Source organism: Pogona vitticeps, chromosome 15 (genome assembly GCF_051106095.1).
Source record: "Pogona vitticeps strain Pit_001003342236 chromosome 15, PviZW2.1, whole genome shotgun sequence".
NCBI classification, from domain to species: Eukaryota; Metazoa; Chordata; class Lepidosauria; order Squamata; family Agamidae; genus Pogona; species Pogona vitticeps.
In genome coordinates, this window is record NC_135797.1 from 157,809 (window position 1) to 173,836 (window position 16,028).

The 16,028-nt window shown below is 61.8% G+C and overlaps 1 protein-coding gene across 2 annotated transcripts; it reads right to left on the minus strand.

The window, feature by feature from the left end:
• Window positions 1-1,580: 1,580 nt before the first annotated feature.
• LOC110081556 (dnaJ homolog subfamily A member 1) lies at window positions 1,581-13,568 on the minus strand. Of its 2 annotated transcripts, none has more exons than XM_078382154.1 (8): window positions 13,414-13,568; window positions 7,680-7,946; window positions 7,136-7,328; window positions 5,832-5,936; window positions 5,449-5,676; window positions 4,582-4,812; window positions 4,239-4,339; window positions 1,581-1,769 (listed from the first exon to the last, which is right to left on the minus strand). In XM_078382154.1, exons 2-8 carry the CDS (start codon window positions 7,809-7,811, stop codon window positions 1,596-1,598), a joined length of 1,164 nt encoding a protein of 387 aa, XP_078238280.1. In that variant the 5' UTR covers window positions 7,812-7,946; window positions 13,414-13,568; the 3' UTR covers window positions 1,581-1,595. The 2 variants fall into 2 exon arrangements, with proteins under 2 accessions (XP_078238280.1, XP_020653977.2); XM_020798318.3 differs by lacking the exon at window positions 1,581-1,769 and adding an exon at window positions 2,623-3,969.
• Window positions 13,569-16,028: the final 2,460 nt, after the last annotated feature.

A 16,028-nucleotide genomic window follows, 5' to 3' on the forward strand; every position in this document is an offset into this window, starting at 1 on the left:
GGCCTTTGTCTTCTCCTCCTTTCTCTCCTCCCTGGCGCCCAGAAGAGGTCAGAGGGCACCAGAGCTGGGCTTCCCTCTGACCCCTCTGGTTAATGAATACCCTTGTCCCAAGGCCTCCCCCCAATTAAGGCTGACAGAGGTGGGGGGCCCAGGCATAACAGCTGCAGCCTCCCCCCCTCCCCCAAAATCCTTCCATTTCATTTTGGAAATTGATGGATGGCCTGCCGGGGGGGGGGGGGGGGAAAGAGAACCTGAAGACATACATTCATCTCTGCCCCACTTCCAACCTCAGTGCGGGGGGGGGGCTACCCCCTCATTTCCCTCCATTGGGGAGGGCTAGCTTTTGTCCTTTCTTTCTTAAAGGCTGCAAAGCAAAACCTCGCCCTCCCTCCCTCCCTCCCTCCGCCACCTAGCTGCGCTTTGCAGGTCAACACACACACACACACACACACACACACACACACACACACACACACACACACACACACACACACACACACACACACACACACACACACACACACACACACACACACACACACACACACACACACACACACACCCCCCGGCCTGGTCAGCCTTTCAAAGCACACCTGGAAAGCTTGCCCCTGGAGGCATGGGATTGAGACAGAGAGAGTGTGCGTTGGGGGGGGGTCTCTGCCAGGAGAAAGGGGGCTGGGTTAGTTTTGGGAGGGCCCCAAGCCTCTTCCGACACCCACGTGCGGCTCCAACCTCGGGCCCTCCCAGATCTTGGGGGGGGGGGTCTTCATTTCCAGCCTCCTGCCGTCCCCGAACTCTGCCCTGCTCAGTCCTGCAGCAGGAGGGGGGGCAGGCTCGCCCTTCTCCGGAGAGCCCAGCGGCGCAGCCCAGGTCTTCCCCTCGGTGGATCTGGGCCCGGCCGCCCCAGTTTCTCTTCTCGTCTCTGAGCAAAAGCTGCGGCTGGGCTGGCGTCACCCCTGCGGGTGTCCTCAGAGAGAACCGGGGTGGGAGGGGTCCCCACAGAGCCCGGCAGCCGCCTTTTCCTCCCTGCAGGCCCCCCCATGCCCCCCCCGCACTGGGCCCGGCCTCACCTGGGGCAGATGAGTCACTTCTGAATGAAGGTTCGGGGCAAAGGAGTGGGCCGGGCCGGGCCAGGGGGCGGTGGGGCTCGCCCTGGGTGGCCAGCAGCTGCCAAGCAGGGAGACAAGAGTCCTCCTTCCAGGCCTGGGCTTGAACAGGTGTCGGCCCGGAGACAGGCAGCGGGGGGGGGCACGGGAATCTCCCCAGGGGAGTGGGTCTCCTTCGCGGACCCACCCAAGTCAGGGCAGGAGCGTGTCTGTCGAGGGGGGCGGGGCTCCTCCGTGAAGGGCAAGTCCAGCTACAGACGACACCTGGCAGGTAGCTTTGCGCCCACGTTGCCCAGGAGGGGGCCGAAGCACCTTCTCCCCCACCCCACCCTTACTCCCTGGAACAAGCACCCAAAGGCCCTTTTGCCAAAAGGGTGGCTTAGATTCGGTTCCTTCGGGGAAGCCGGGGGTGGCGGCGGCTGGGGGGGCATCTTGCTGCTGCTGCCTGAAAGCCAACCCGCTTGCTTCACCTTAAAAATGGCGGGGGCCTCACATAGCCAGCTCAGGTCCTGCAAAGCTTACCTCACCAGTACAGTACAAGAAGCGACAGGCGGAGCCTTTCAAAGCAGGGCGGAGGAAGCACAGGCAGAGGAGCAGAGAGGCGCAAGGCGACGCCAGGCGGGGGGGGCAGCGGCTGTGCCAAGCCGAGCGGTGGGGTCCCTGCTGCCAAGGAGAGAAGAGGGAGGGCAGCTGGGGGTTAAGCCCATGACCATAGCCTCCCCACACAAGCCCTAAAGGGGGAAGGAGGAGAGGGCCACGCACCCCCTTTCGGAGAGGGAGGGTCCCTGTGGGTAGCCACGGGGCTGCAGGTGGGGGTGAGGATGCTTATTTCCCAGCTTGGCCCCCACAGAGTCCCCTCCGGCCAGAGTGGCTGTTCTGGGAGCCACTGAGCCCTCCGTGCAAGGACTGGGGGCTGATCTCTGTGCGCCCGCGCATGTACAGGATCCCCCGGCAACCCCCTGCCCTGCAGCTGGATCAGACCACCATGGGGCCTATTGGGCACGCCATCATCATCATCATCTAAGTCCAGAGCCGCTCCGGGGCAGGCGGGTCCCTGGCCAAGCTGAGCCTGCCCTCTGGAGGCCACGGGAGGCACTGCAGGGCATCCTGGGGAGGACCATCATCCCTCTCAACCAGGCGGCTTCCCTGGTCCTCCCCCACTCGCCCCCCTGGAGCTCTGCCTGCCCCATGGCAAGGCATCCTCCTCTCCCCACCCCTTCTTTCGGTCTGTCCCATGGCTCCAGACGGCCTTCCAGAGACCCCCAAAGGCCGTGGCCTGCACACGCACATGGGGCAGAGGAGGGCGGAAGGGCTTCTCGGGCCAGCCAAGGAAGGGGGGCTGTGTGCCCACCAAGCTCTATGGCTCAGGAGGAGGAGGACCATGACGGCACCGGGGTTATCCCTCCCCCCCCTTGCCGTCCCTGAAAAGGAACCCACCAACACATCACACACACACACACAACACACACACACAACACACACACCCCGCTCCAAGAAAGAGACAGACACAGGGGCCTTGCGCTCTCGGGTGGGGAGAGAGTTCCTTTAATGTCACGCACCAAGCGGGGAGGAGGGCTGAGCAAGGCAGGCCAAGCCCTGTCCACACTTAACAGGAGGGAGGGCCCTCCTCCCTTCCCCTCCCTTTCCCGCCACACACCCCCCCCCCGAAGGCTTTTCTTCCCAGGGAGAAATGAATGCAAACCACCACCCCCAACACCCCCCACGCCTCGGCACCAGCTGGGCAGAAGGGAACCCACTCGTTGCCCTTCTCGGTGGCAGCCACCAGGGCAAAGCCTCTGAAGGCCTCCTGCCTCATTTCCACTTGGGCTAGTGGGAGGTTTATCGGGGGGGGGGGGGAAAGGAATGAGTCAGGGGCACATCACGGGCAGCTTGCCTGTCGAAACTGCAGAGGGCAGTTGCTGGGTTTGTCTGTGTGGGGGGGGATGTGGGAGCTGCAACCTGCCCCCCCCGGCCGCCTTTCTATCATAATCCAGGTGAATACAGGATCTCTACAGCTGCCCTTTCACCTGGCAGAGAAGGGACGGAGGGCGAGGGATGGCCGCGTGAAAGGAGGCCCGCAGAGGAGCCCCTGCAGAGTGCGTGTGTGCGTGCGTGCGACTAGGAGGAGAGTCAGCCTTTTCCTGCCCCAAAGGTCATCGCTTTGGGGCCCGAGGAGGCCGGGACAGTCTGGCAGGCAGGGGTCGAAAGGCCTGCCAAGGCTTCCCCCACTCCACAGCCTGTCTCCACCCCCCTACCTCCACCTCCCTCCCACTTGGGCTTTGGCCCTTTGGAAACCCCCCCCCTCCACAAGGCAGGTGGCCACCGCTGGAATATCCAGGCCCCCAGAAGCCATCCTGGGGATGGCCAGGCCCTTTGGGGCAGAGGAGGGGGCCGAACAAGGGGCCGGGCCTCAGAGACTCCCACCCGCGGCCCCTTTGCGTCGGGGAGGTTCCCAGAGCACCCCCAACCCCACCAGCCCTGATGCCAAGGGATCCAGGCTCATCCCACCCAATTGGGGGGGTGGGACGCAGAGAAGCCCCCCCACACACACACGCTGCGGTTCTTTCTAACTTCTCCCCCAGGCCCACCCCAATCCCCGGAAGGAAGGCCTCTGGGGGGGGGGCTAGGAGGTGTGACACTGGACGTTGTGCCGGAGGGGGTCCTCAAAATCCTCTCGGTGGCAGGGTCCCCCCCCAGGGAACCGCCTGCCCCCGCCCAGGTCTGGCTGGGGAGAGAAGAAGTCCCTCAGTTCCACCTCCTCCGCATCGTCTTCCGTGGCCATGGCCTCTTCGCGGTGGGGGAAGAAGGACTGGAACTGACGGAGCTGGTGGGCCGGGAGCCAGCCGGGCTCCGGAAACTTCACCTGGGGCAGGAAAAGGGGGAAGGGCGGACCCCGTGAGCCCTGGTGGAGGGGGGGGGCCAGTCCTCGGCTCCGTCCCCCCCAAGGGAGCAGCCCCCTTTTATCACTCGCAAAGGACCTCAGGGTCTCCGGATGCTGGGCCGGCCAGAGGGCCCGATGGTTCAAGGTTGCTCAGGGCCTCGGTGCCCCTCCGGGCCTGACCCCTCATGCCTGAAGGCCACCCTCTGCCCCTGGGGTGGGGTGGGGTGGGGTGGGGTGGGGGGCTTCCCTACCTGGAAGTGGATGATCAGCTTCCCCTTCTGGGTGGGGTTGCGGTAGACGGGCATTCCTTCGTGGGGGACACACTTCACGTCTCCGGGCTTGATGATGCTCCCTGTGGGGGCGGGAAAGGGGGCCCGGAAGGAGGTGAGGAAGGCTTGGCGGAGAGGCGGCGCCCGGGCCCCCCTCCAAGGCCCCCTCCTCGGCAACCGCTCTGCTCCTCCTCCTCCTCCTGCCCCCCCCCCGGCCTGGCTGCTTGCTCCCAGGTCCCTCCAGCAGCTCCAACCACCTACCCCCCCGCCCCGCAGCTGAGCCGAGCCGAGCCGAGCCGAGCCGAGCCGAGCTGGGCCTCCTCACCTGGCTGGGAGCACAGCAGCAGCCGGCGGTTGTCCAGGGTGTGGATGGCCTGCTTGCAGCCACACAGGGCGTCCACCAGAGGCACCTCTTGCCTGACCACCAGGTCATTGCCCTGGCGCTGGAAGACCGGGTGCGGCTTCTGGTTCAGGATGATCACAATGTCGCCGGGCTCAAAGCCGGGCACCTGGTCCCCCTCCTGGTGGAAGGTGATCTTCTGTCGGTCGGCCATACCTGGAGGGGGTGGGGTGGGTGGACCGAGCACGTAAGGCAGCCGAAGGCCGAAGGCACCGCTGTGGGACCTCCGGTGCCCGCCTGCAGTCGTTTCCCAAACCCTGCCACTCGTTCAGTCCCTGGGAGCTGCCATCCCCCCCCCCCAAAAAAGGATCTCATCCAAGCTCTGGGCCCTTCCAGGAGGTAGCAGGAGGGAGGGAGGGAAGCCAGGCGACCTGACACGCACCCATCCAGCCACTAAACAGAACTCTAGCGGGAGGAAAATCTCCTCCCCCTGGGGAGCGCGAGGGGGAAGAAAACAGAGAGAGGGGGGGGGAGAGAGAAGGGTGAGGGGGCTTGGGAGTGGATCTCACGGGGGGGGGACCCCTGGGCCTGTCCCTGTCTCTGAAAACGGCCTGCTTCCCATGGCTGTTGTGGTGGAGAAATGGAAAAAGAAGGAGGGGGCGGAGGAAGAGGAAGGGAGCCACGCACAAGGGCCCGAGCTCCTGGGAGGGGACGCCACGAGGGAGGGCAGGGGGTGGAGGACGGAGGAGCCCACCAGGGACGTCACCTCCCCCACCTCCACGCAAGGGGTCCAGAGTGGGACGGCATCGCTGGTCAACTGCGCCCACCCGCTCGCCCACCCGCCCTCCTTACCTCTGTCGAGCTGGACGGTGAGGACCTTCTTCTCTCGGACGAACTTCCGGCCGTTGCAGGCCAGGCACCGGTCCAGTGGCCGCACCCACTCCCCGTGGCCGTGGCACTGGGAGCACATGGTCTGGATGTGGTGCACGATGTTGGGGCCCAGCTGGTTGACCATCACCTCCACCCCGGAGCCGTGGCACTTAGGGCAGCGCGTGTCCACGCCTTCTCGGGTCCCGCGGCCTGCGTGTGCGCAAGAGACACGAGCCAGGCTCAGGTCAGTGGGCGCCTCCGGCCACCCCAGGCGGAAACGGGGCAGCCAGTGGCCCCGCCCCCCCAGGAAGTGGGGCTGCCCCTCCCTGACCCCCTCTGCCCTCCTCCCTTCCCCTCTCGCTCACCCGCACAGCTCTGGCAGATGACGTTCTTCTGGATGGACAGTTTCCGAGTGGCCCCGTTGTAGAGGTCCTCCAGGGTCACGGGCAGCTGGTGGACGGCTGTCTTTCCTGAAGGGAGGCCAAGCCCAGGCGTCACCATCATGAGCCCCCCCCCCCGGGCGAGGGGGAGGGGGGCTGAGCCAAGAGCGAGCCGGCGGGGCCCCTCCCGTGTTGGTGACGCGGCTCCTTTCACAGAGGCCCTGCGGCTTCCTGGGAGGCGCATTTTCAGCAGTGCAATACCTGACACCCCCCCACAAACACCCCCCCACACCGACACTGCTGGGCTTTCCATGTACGACAAGGCCGCAGCATCCACAGGGGCCTGGTTTCGAGCCCCTCTTCCGTGTGCAGATGCCAGGAAATGGGGCCATGGAAACCCTTAGACACACTCTGGCTGCCTCTCCTCCCCGAAGGGGAGCTGATCCCGCGGACGTGGTGGTCGTCTTGTCGAGGCCAGGGAGGCGTGGGGGGGGGGGCCGCAGCGTCTCCCTTGCTCCCCTGAGGGGAGGCCGAGGGCCCTTCTGCTTCCCTCCCCCATTCAGTAGAGCAACCGCTGGGGGCTTCCCCCAGACTCCCTCAACCTACCAGGGTGGCTGGCAGGCAGGCAGGCCCTCCTGAGGATTTTCTCCCTTTGGAAAACTGGGGTGCTGGCGTCCCCCCACCTCCCTACCCACCGGCTGCGTTCCTGCATCACCTCCTGCGGACGCACGCGAGCACCCACGGGGCAGAGCGGGGGGCATTCCCCTCCTCTGGCAGGAAAGGGGACCCCAAAGCCCCACCCCTGCCGCCGCCCTGGCGTCAAGGCCAAGGGGAAGCCCCTCCAAGGGGGAGCCTCCGAGGCCAGCCAGGGAGAAGGGGCACCCGGCTCCTCTGACTCAGCAGAAGATCCCGCGGGCCGAGAGACAGCCTGGAAGGTGGGGCCAGGGAGGAGGACGCCGTGATAATCATGGGAGCTGATGGAGGAGAGGAGTCGCATCCTGGCCTGCGAAGGGGGGGGAGGAGGAGGAGGCGGAGGCAGCAGAGCGCACCCCCTCCCCACCTCGGCAGCCGCCCCCTCCCACCTGCACAGCCCACGGAGGATGGGAGGAAGGCCATCCCTCAGCGAGGAGGGGGTTTCCACCTCCATCAAGACCAGCACGATGGGGGCTGGATTAGATGGCCTTTGGGATCCCGTCCTTCACAACGAGTCTGCAATACCAGACCTAGGCCAAGCATCATCCTCTCTCACACACATGCACATGCGCTCCGCCTTTTCGGCGCCCACATACCTCTCCTGTCTACCCGGGGCCCGTGGTGGTGGACCCCTCCTCCGAAGAACAGGTCGAAGATGTCCATGGGGTGTCCAAAGCCTCCTCTGTCCCCCAGGCCCCCTTCCTTCATGGCCCGCTCCCCGCCCCGGTCATACAGGGACCTCTTGAGGGGGTCGGATAACACTTCGTAGGCCTGTGAGATCTGTTTAAACTGGACAGAGGAAGAGCGAGAGAGCGAGAGAGCAAAAGGATAAGCAGCTGCTTGATGAGCCCTCCGGTCTCCTTCCAGCAGAGAGCTGCCAACTCTGAGCGTCTGCCAGGATTTGGCCCTGCCCATCCTTCAAGGGCCTGGATGAGGTCTGGTGGCAGCCTCCCTCTTGAGTCTGGCCCTGCTGGGCCGCCTCTGAAATCAGAGAACGTCTGGAGGCGTTCAGGGTGGATAGAAAGAGACCTGAACGGCCATCACCAACAGCCCCCCACCCGCACCCACCCCTGTCTCCTCTCTCTTCGCCCAGGCCAGGCCAGCCCAGCCCACCTGCTGGCCCTCGCGCCAGGCACCTACCCGCTCCCCCTCGCTGGGGTTCTTGTCCGGGTGGTACCTCAGGGCCAGCCGCCGATAGGCCCGCTTGATCTCGTCGACGGTGGCGCACGGCTTGACTCCCAGCAAGTCATAGTACCCGGTTTCTCTCACCATCGCTCCTCCTCTGGAGGGGCCTGTCGGAGGGCAACGTCTGGGCGCGGGAATCCCAGCGCTTCAAGCCGGCAAGATCACGCAAGCCCCAGGTTCCTGGGCACAGCCTGGGCCTGCGCTCAGAAGACGCCCCCGAGCCTTCGGAAAGGAAGAAGACAAAGAGGCTTTGAACGGGAGGGAACAAACAAACAAACAAACAAAACTCCTGGCTGGCAACTTGTCCAAAACCGAGGAGGGCAACCAAGACCGACATCCAGCGGGCACTCGGGAGGACGTTGCACTTCCCAGCCTCCCTCGCAGGAGGGAAAGAGGGGGGCCTGGAAAGGGCTCCCAAGGCAGCGGGTGGGGAAGGCGGACGTGGGGGTGCCTCCCACCCCCAAAAAGCCTTCCTCCGTCCAGACGGCACGTCTCCCCCCCCCCTTCCGCAGGTGCTGCTTGCCAGGCAGCCGATGCCGGTCCTGTCTCTGGCCTCAGCGCCACCTCCTCCAAGGGGCCTCTTCGGCTGGAAGAAAACAGCCAGCCAGCCAGCCAGGGAGTGTGGGTGTGTTTCTCCAGGTTGGGGCGGGGAGGGGAGGGGAGGGGGGGAAGGCAGGAGATGCCACCCTCCCAAGGTGCTCATTTATCTGGCTCACTGCAGAGCAGCCTGGGGGGGGGGACCCCCTTCAAGCCCTGGAGGGCAGGAGGTGCCGCCACCACCGCCGCTGTTCTCACCAAGGAGGAGCAAAGCAACCTCGCAGGCCTGGCCGGCTGGTTCCTCTCAACCTACTTTCTGCCCTCCTCCTCCCCCCCCCCACCCTGCCTCTCTCTCTGTCTCTCTCTGTCTCTCTCTCTGGGCTTCCTCCTGGCCCCATCCGGCCCCATCGCTTCTTAAAACTTTTTTTCCTGGCCCCTGCCTGCTTACAAACCAGCCCAAGTTGCCTTCCCGGACCGCCGGCCTCCCCGAGGCGCTCTCCCTCCTCCGTGCCAAGCAGCCCGTTGCGAGGAGGGCTCAGCAGTCCGTGTGGCCGGGCCCCTGAAGCCGAGCAGTGGACAACCCCATGGGTGGACCTGCCTGGTCCAGGAAACCCCCCCCACCGACCCCCCACCACCGACCAGGAACTCAGCAAGAAGGCAACTCATTCCTCAACGCAAACAGCCGATTCAGGCCAGCCTCCCACCGCCAGAGAGGAGACGGGGGGGGGGGGGACACAATCAGGTCACCGCAGTACAGCTTCCCCCAGGCCCTCTCCTAAGAGACACCCCACCCCCACCCCGAGGAAGCCTCGGGAAGCCTACACATCTAGGTTGTCCCAGTTTCAGCCCCCCCCTCCTCCTCCTCCAGGACCAGAGAGCGTAGGGTGGCCACCCCTCAGCCCAGAAGGCCTCACCTCCGGAGCAGAGCCTCCTTTGCCGGTTCTTCGGCTCTGGTGGAAAAGGGGAACCAACCGGCCAAGGAAGGGCGTGAGAGAACCCTCGCCTCTCCAGCAGCCCCAAGACAGCTCCCCGGCCAGAGAGCCCGGCCCAGAAGCGGCCGAGTCCCTCTGGTGCTCCTCGGGTCCCTGGGTGCGCCTGGAGAGGGCTTGGCTGCTGACGGCAGGCCCCCGACACTCGCCCTGCGACTCCCAGGGACGCCGCTGCGGTGAGCCCCAAACCGGTTTCTGGGGAGATCTGCGTCAGAGGCTCAAAGCTCCTTTAGCACCACCGCTTTTTTCCCTTCCAGAGAAACGCCTGAGTTGCTAAAGATGAACTCCACCCACCAGGAGCCTGAGACACCCCGGACGGGAGGCACTCCTCCTGCTGCCCCGGGGCCAACAGCTCTGGAGGTTAGGGGGGGCAACCTCCCACCTCAAGACAGCGGGGGGGGGTGTCCATCAGCCCTGAAGCCACCCGTCCACACGGGTGGCCTTGGAAATCCTCTTCCCATTTCATTCTTGTGTGATCGTGGGGGGGGGGGAGTCGTTCGCCCCAGCTGGCAGCAAAACAGCCACTTCCAGGGGTGGGCAACCTCTTCACACGGACCTGGGCAGTGGGAGGGTCCCCCATCTCCCCCCCACACACACACACAGCACTTGTGGCCCAACCCCAGACAAGTGGCGAGCCAGGATGCATCCCAGGCCGTGGGAGGGGCTGGGCACCCGATGACTTTTCTCCGGGGCCTGACTCTGCATTGGCCTGAATAAGCAAGAAGGCGTCTCCGCCAAGGCACTCCTCAGCGCAGCCAAGGAGGTCAAAGCAGAGCCCGGACCTTTGATCTGCTCCGGGTGGCCAAGCAGGACCGGCTAGGCTGGTTGGTTTGTTGGCACCGCCGGCTCCGCGGACAGCCCTGCCGCCCAACTGCTTGCTGACGGGAGCAGGCCTTTGGGGCGTTGCCGACGCGGCAGCGGCTTCTGGTGCCGCCTCCTCCTCTTCCCTGCTGAAGGTGCCAGAGACGGATGCTCCTTTGGGGAAGAGCGGCCCCTTCCCAACCTCAGCAAGGCTGAGCGTTTCAAACGGAGGCGAGGAAACCGCCGGCCAGAGGCCCCCAAGAGGGCTGGAGCCGAACGGGCAAAGCAGGAGCCGGGCAGCCCTCGGCACACCCAGGTCCCACGGGGACACGCTGTGGCTCGCCCAGCCCGGTGGCCACGCTGGGCGAGAAGAGAAGACGGGGCCTCCTCCGCGGGGGCTGCTCCCAAGCTGGGGAACGGGCTGCTGCTGCTGCGGCCCCTCTTTCGGAGCCGAGAGGCCAACCCCCTTCTCTGCAAGGAAGGTCCCTCTGGGAAACTGGGACAACCTAGATGTGTAGGTTTCCCGAGGCTTCCTCGGGGTGGGGGTGGGGGGGTGTCTCTTAGGAGAGGGCCTGGGGGAAGCTGTACCGCGGTGACCTGATTGTCCCCCCCCCCCCGTCTCCTCTCTGGCAGTGGGAGGCTGGCCTGGTTTTGTCACCGGGGTGTGTGCGATGCACCCCCTGCCTCACTCACTCCCTGGACCTGGGGCCAGCCCCCCCCTCAGTCAGACTTCCCTGGCTGGGGCCAGCCCCCCCCCTCAGTCAGACTTCAATGGCTGGGGAGGGGGGCAGTGAGATAAAGCAGAGCGGAGGAGGGTAGCCCACGTGGCCTTGCGCCGAGGGTGGCTTGGAGCCAGACCTGCCCAGGCATCCCCTTGAAACGCTGAGGTCTCCCCCCCCCCCTTTTCCACACTTCTGCCCACAACATACATACCCTTGCCTTGAGGTCACTGGAGGAAAGGTGTGTGTGGGGGGGGAGGGAGTGTCTAAAGTTATTAATGCTGTCGTTAAATAAGAAGAAGAAATACTGGAAGAACTCATTAATTGTATTTTAATCCTGCAAGTTAGCTGTGTTTCCATTTCCCAAGAGGCAACCACGTTAGTCTCTGCTGGCCCATCAGGCCCAAACGGAAAAGGAAAAACGAAGAAGACGCGCGCACAGGGTGGCGCCTCAAAGACGAGCTGCTATCTTTTAATGTGTGTTTTCATGTTGTGTATGCTTCTTAATTATGCCTTGGGCTGTTGTGAGTCCCATTATTAGAAGAAAAGCAAGATATGAATCAAATCAGTGAGGAAATGAAACAAAAATGGAACCACAGAGAAACGAGGTCAGAAAACGACAGCCGTCGCCTCTGCCTTGGGTGGGATGGGGGGAGGGCGTTACACCCACCCGCTCTCTCACGGGAGAAAACATACATTATTTATTATTTATTATTTATTATTTATTATTTATTATTTATTTATTATTATTATTATTATTATTATTATTATTATTATTATTATTATTGTCGTCGTCGTCATCATCATCATCATCATCACTGTTGCTCTTTGTAGAAATATTTCTGAGCTGGTTCCAGTTCACTGTAACTTGCAGGCACACACCACCACCATCAAACAATCCAGTCAAAACGCAAAACACCCACCGGAGAAGGGAAGGAAGAAGGAGGGAAGTGGGGATGGCCGGGGTGGGAAGGGTGGGCACACGGCTCCAGAGGCGGCCTTTGCTGCTCCCCCACAGCCCCCAGGACGGCACCTTCTCTTCCCTCCCCCCCCTCCCCTCCCTGAGGGTCATCCCCCCCCCCGGCCGACAGAGCGCCTTGGAAAAACCTGCCCACCAAGCTCCCATAAAGAGGGGCTGATATCACAGGGGCGAAGGTGCTGTCGGGCGGGACCCACACCAGATGCCCTCGGTGTGATGCACACCACGCGATTCCTGTGGGGAAAGTGCTGTGCCACGGCTGTGGTGGCAGCGCTCCTCCTCCTCCTCCTCCTCCGTGGATTCTGGGCTTATCAGGAGCTGGACCCTCAGCGGGTCTCCGAGAAGAGTCCCCTCCAAGGATTCCACAAAGTCCACCCTAAAGTAACTCGGAGGTAAGTCCGTGACCCACATTTCCAAGGCCGCGGTCACTCTCCGAATCTCATTTCGTCTTCACGCAACCCTCACTTGAAAGCTTCCACATAAAACGACCGCCTGTTGACTGCACTGCATTTGGGGCATCGGGAGGGGTGGCCTGTGAACCACGAAAGCTCATGAAACGCTTTCAGGGCAAGCTAGAAGCCTTGTTCCTCCTCAACCCCTTTCTTAGCTGGGGCACCAAAAGAAGCACCTCAGAAAGGCCACCAAGCCACGCCGGGGAGGCTGTAAAAGCGAGGCATCCGCGCGCCCCCCCCCGCCCCACAAAGGGCCCGTGGGCGGCCATAAAACGGGGGGGGGGAGGAAGGAATGAGCGCTCTGGGCTGGATAGGTGCGCCCAAATAGGCAGGTTGGGAGGGAGCATCCGGCCATTTAAGGCCGGCCCTCGTATATAAGGCGATACAGCCATAACCAGACGCAGCGCCACATACTTCCTGCCTTCAAAAATATTCCGGGAAAAGTCCAGGAGGGTCTTCTGGGCCGCCCGGGAGGGGGGGGGGGCTTGCAGGCCGACTGGAAGAGAAGGAAAGCCCGGCCGAAGGAGGAGGAGGAGGAGGATAAAACGCGGCTGGTTCATTTTATGCAGACGTATCAGCCTCCACACTAAGCAGGATGATGATGATGATGATGATGATGATGATGATGATGATAGTTGTTATCGTTTTTTCGGGCTGTTAAATAATAACGACGACGACGATTAACGAAGGGGATCATTCAGCGATAGACAAAGTGAGGGAAAGGCCGGACTCAGAAGCACTTCTCCAGAGATGGGGAACGCTTGCCTTTTCTAGACTACACGCCCCAGGATCCCCCTCCACCTCACCGGGGGATGCTGGGCGTTGTAGTCCAAGCAGCAGCAGCAGCAGCAGGAGGAAAGAGGCCCCGGAGCCCCGCCAGGTTCCCCCCCCTCGTTCTCCCGGGGGCAGCCCCGCTCCCTCCAGGATCTCCCCAGTCCAGGGTGGGGGCAGGGCCCGCGGGGGAACCCAGGCGTCCGAGGAGGAGGAGGAGGGGGGAGGGGAGGGAGGGGGGCCCACGTCGGCCTCTCTTTCTCCCCCCCCCCCACCGGGACGAAGGTCGCCGACGCGTGTCTTCACAAGGGGGCGGGGTAGGACCCAGGCGTCCGGGATATGCGTGTCTGTGTGTGTCTGTGGGGGGGGGAGCACGGCGCCCCTCCCCCGCTCTGCCCGGAGGGGGTTAAGAGGGACCCAGGCGTCCGAGGCGCCACTCACCCTTCCGCGCTCCGGCCTCCTTCCCGGTCAGGAACCCTCTGGAAAACGACGGCCACGCCCCCTCCGTCGCCGATTGGCCGGAGGCTGCCTTCTCCTCCGCCTCCGCGCCCACCCATTGGCCCTCCGCGGACCCGGCGCTACGGAGGCCGCGCCCACCAGCCTCCGGCGCTCGCGCCTCCACCGACGCGCGGCGAGAGAAGGCCCCGCCTCCGCGTGCCATGTGGGTTGGCCCTCCTTCGCGCCCGTCGAAGCTGCGGCGCCGCTGATTGGTCCAGGAGGGCCGGGCGTGAAAAGAGTGGGAAATTCGCCGGGAGAGAGAGAGAGAGAGAGAGCGCGCGACGTCTCGGCCTGAGGAAAAAAGCCTCTGAGGGAGGCGGTCGAGGAGCCTCGAGAAGCGCCGCGAGGGAGGGAGGGAGGGAGGGGCCGGCCGTGCTCCAGGTGCCACACCGTGTCCGCCTTCCTTCCTCTCGGCCGAGGGCCCCAAGCAAGCAGCCCTCCTCCTCGGTCCCCCCTCAGGCGGGACGCCGCTCCCGGGGCCCCCCCGCCTCGCCTCGCCTCGCCTCGCCGGCCTCCTCCTCTTCCCCGCCGGCGAAGGCCCGAGGGCCCCAAGAAGAGGGACGAAGGCGGCCTTTTCAGAAGGGCGGCCCTTCTGGGCCTCCTTCCGCCCCCCCCCCCGCCTTCAGGCCGCGGGGCGCCTCGCCTCCCCCCCCCCAAGAAGGAGAAGAAGGAGAAAAAACAACGACAACAACGACCCCGCTTTTCTTTCTTTCTTTCCCCCCTCCGCCACCGCTTCGGTTTCACGGCCTGCTTCTCCCCCCCCTCCTTTCCCCCCCCCTTTTTCTTCCTCCCTTCAGGCCAAAAGGGAGACGCGCCCTGAAGGAGGCGGTTTCTGCGCAGAGATCTTCCAGAAGCCCCGCTTTCCCCTTGACGGTAAAACATAACTTTTCATAATATTTAATAGAGTGGATGGAGCTGGGGGTGGATTTGATTTAAATCAAGAGTCAAAGCACAGCTTAAATTAAAAAGATCAGATGTACTGAACATTTCAATGTTTAAAAATCAATTTTAAAAAAATCTAAATTGTGGTTTTTAGAAAAAAAAATTATTAATACAACATAAACCTACTACCACACTATAAAAACAATAAAATACAAAACAATAAGATACAATTACACATGAGGTTTAAATCATGTTTTAGCTCAATTTGATTTTGTGAGAAAACCCTTGTTTTTTATTTACCCTCCTTGAGTGACGAGAGAGATCCAGGTGGCCCCACGCTCTCGCCCACCTCATGGTCTTCACCGTGGTGCCCTCTGAGTCTGCAGGCAAGCAGTCGGTGGGCTTTTCCTGGCACATTGGGAATCTTGTCAAGGATGAGCTACTACTTTATACATTAATCAGAGGTATTTACAGTATATGGAGGGATCTCGGGGCAGAGTACAAAATTCAGTCCCCTTTTGCTTGCTTGCTTGCTTATTCTATTACTGTACTTGAATGTGTATAGTACTCCCTATTCGTGCCCAAAGCACTACACTTTATTTCATTTATACACACAGCACTATTCCGGGCAGTTCACAGTTAGATAAAATATAGCACAACATAGCAACACAAAGATGAAAATGGTGCAATCATAAAATCATGCTATAAAACAAATAAAATTAAATAGAGTTATAAGAAAAGAAGGATTTGTTTATTAAATTATTCACATCCCTTCAGACATCCAGAGATATCAAAGTGCAGGTGGCAACATGGGACTCTTTGCGATCTAAGACAGTTTTAAAGAATTCAGCTGGATAAAACTTCTGAAATCCACAGCCCTGTCACAACAGGAGAACTGCAGCTCAAGAGTTTGGGCAAAGGGGCCACGTTTGAACTTGTCAGCAAAGAGAAACAGAAGAAAGAAAGAACCAACCCTGGCCTGCTATTTCCAATCCTAACAACTTTATTTCACTGTGAGCTTTCATGAATCAAAGTCCACCTCCTGACAGGCTTTCGGGCAAGTATATGAATGGTCTCTAGGTAGGCCTATTTCCGTTACCAGGGGAGAATACAGAATACGGACAATGTTGCAATGGTTGGTTAAGACAGGAAAGCTCACCTTGAACTAAAATGATGTCTTCAAGGCAATACAGTGTTTTGTGTGTCACCCTTTTTTTCTATCCTTTTGCCAACATGCTGAGACAGAGTAACACAACTACTCATCTTCTAAAATTGCATTTAAAATGCGAAGCTGTGTCAGGCCATGGCCAGACTTTCCTGCAATGCTGTTCCTCCTCGTGGCCACTGAGTGGCGCCTGCCTCCTTGCTCAGGACCAGCCAACCCTCCAGTCTGACAGCTGGAGCAAAGCCATTTAATAGAGCAGACCTACCAGCCATGAGCAGATCAGGTTCACCCCAGAGAGCAGCCATAATAACCAAGGCGCAATGGGGAGGCAGCCCCGTTGCCTAGGAGTAAGGGCAGAGCAAGATGCCAGCCCATCTCCTGCTTGAGAAGCACTCTTGTTCAAAGGAAGCCAAGGCTGCCCCCTTGTGGAGGGGGTGGGCAGGAGATGAGGCACCCTCCAGGCAGGAAAAGGTGAACTTTAGCAGCATCGGTCAGGTGCCTTTTTGTTGCC

Bases quoted from the DNA above. Each gene is read 5' to 3' on its own strand.
- LOC110081556 (XM_020798318.3), bottom strand. From the start codon at position 7,811: ATGGTGAGAGAAACCGGGTACTATGACTTGCTGGGAGTCAAGCCGTGC. The intron at 7,329-7,679 runs GTAGGTGCCTGG...TCCTCTGTCCAG, and splicing joins ACCCCAGCGAGGGGGAGCGG to TTTAAACAGATCTCACAGGC. The intron at 4,340-4,581 runs GTGAGGAGGCCC...CCGCCCCCACAG, and splicing joins GCTGCTGTGCTCCCAGCCAG to GGAGCATCATCAAGCCCGGA.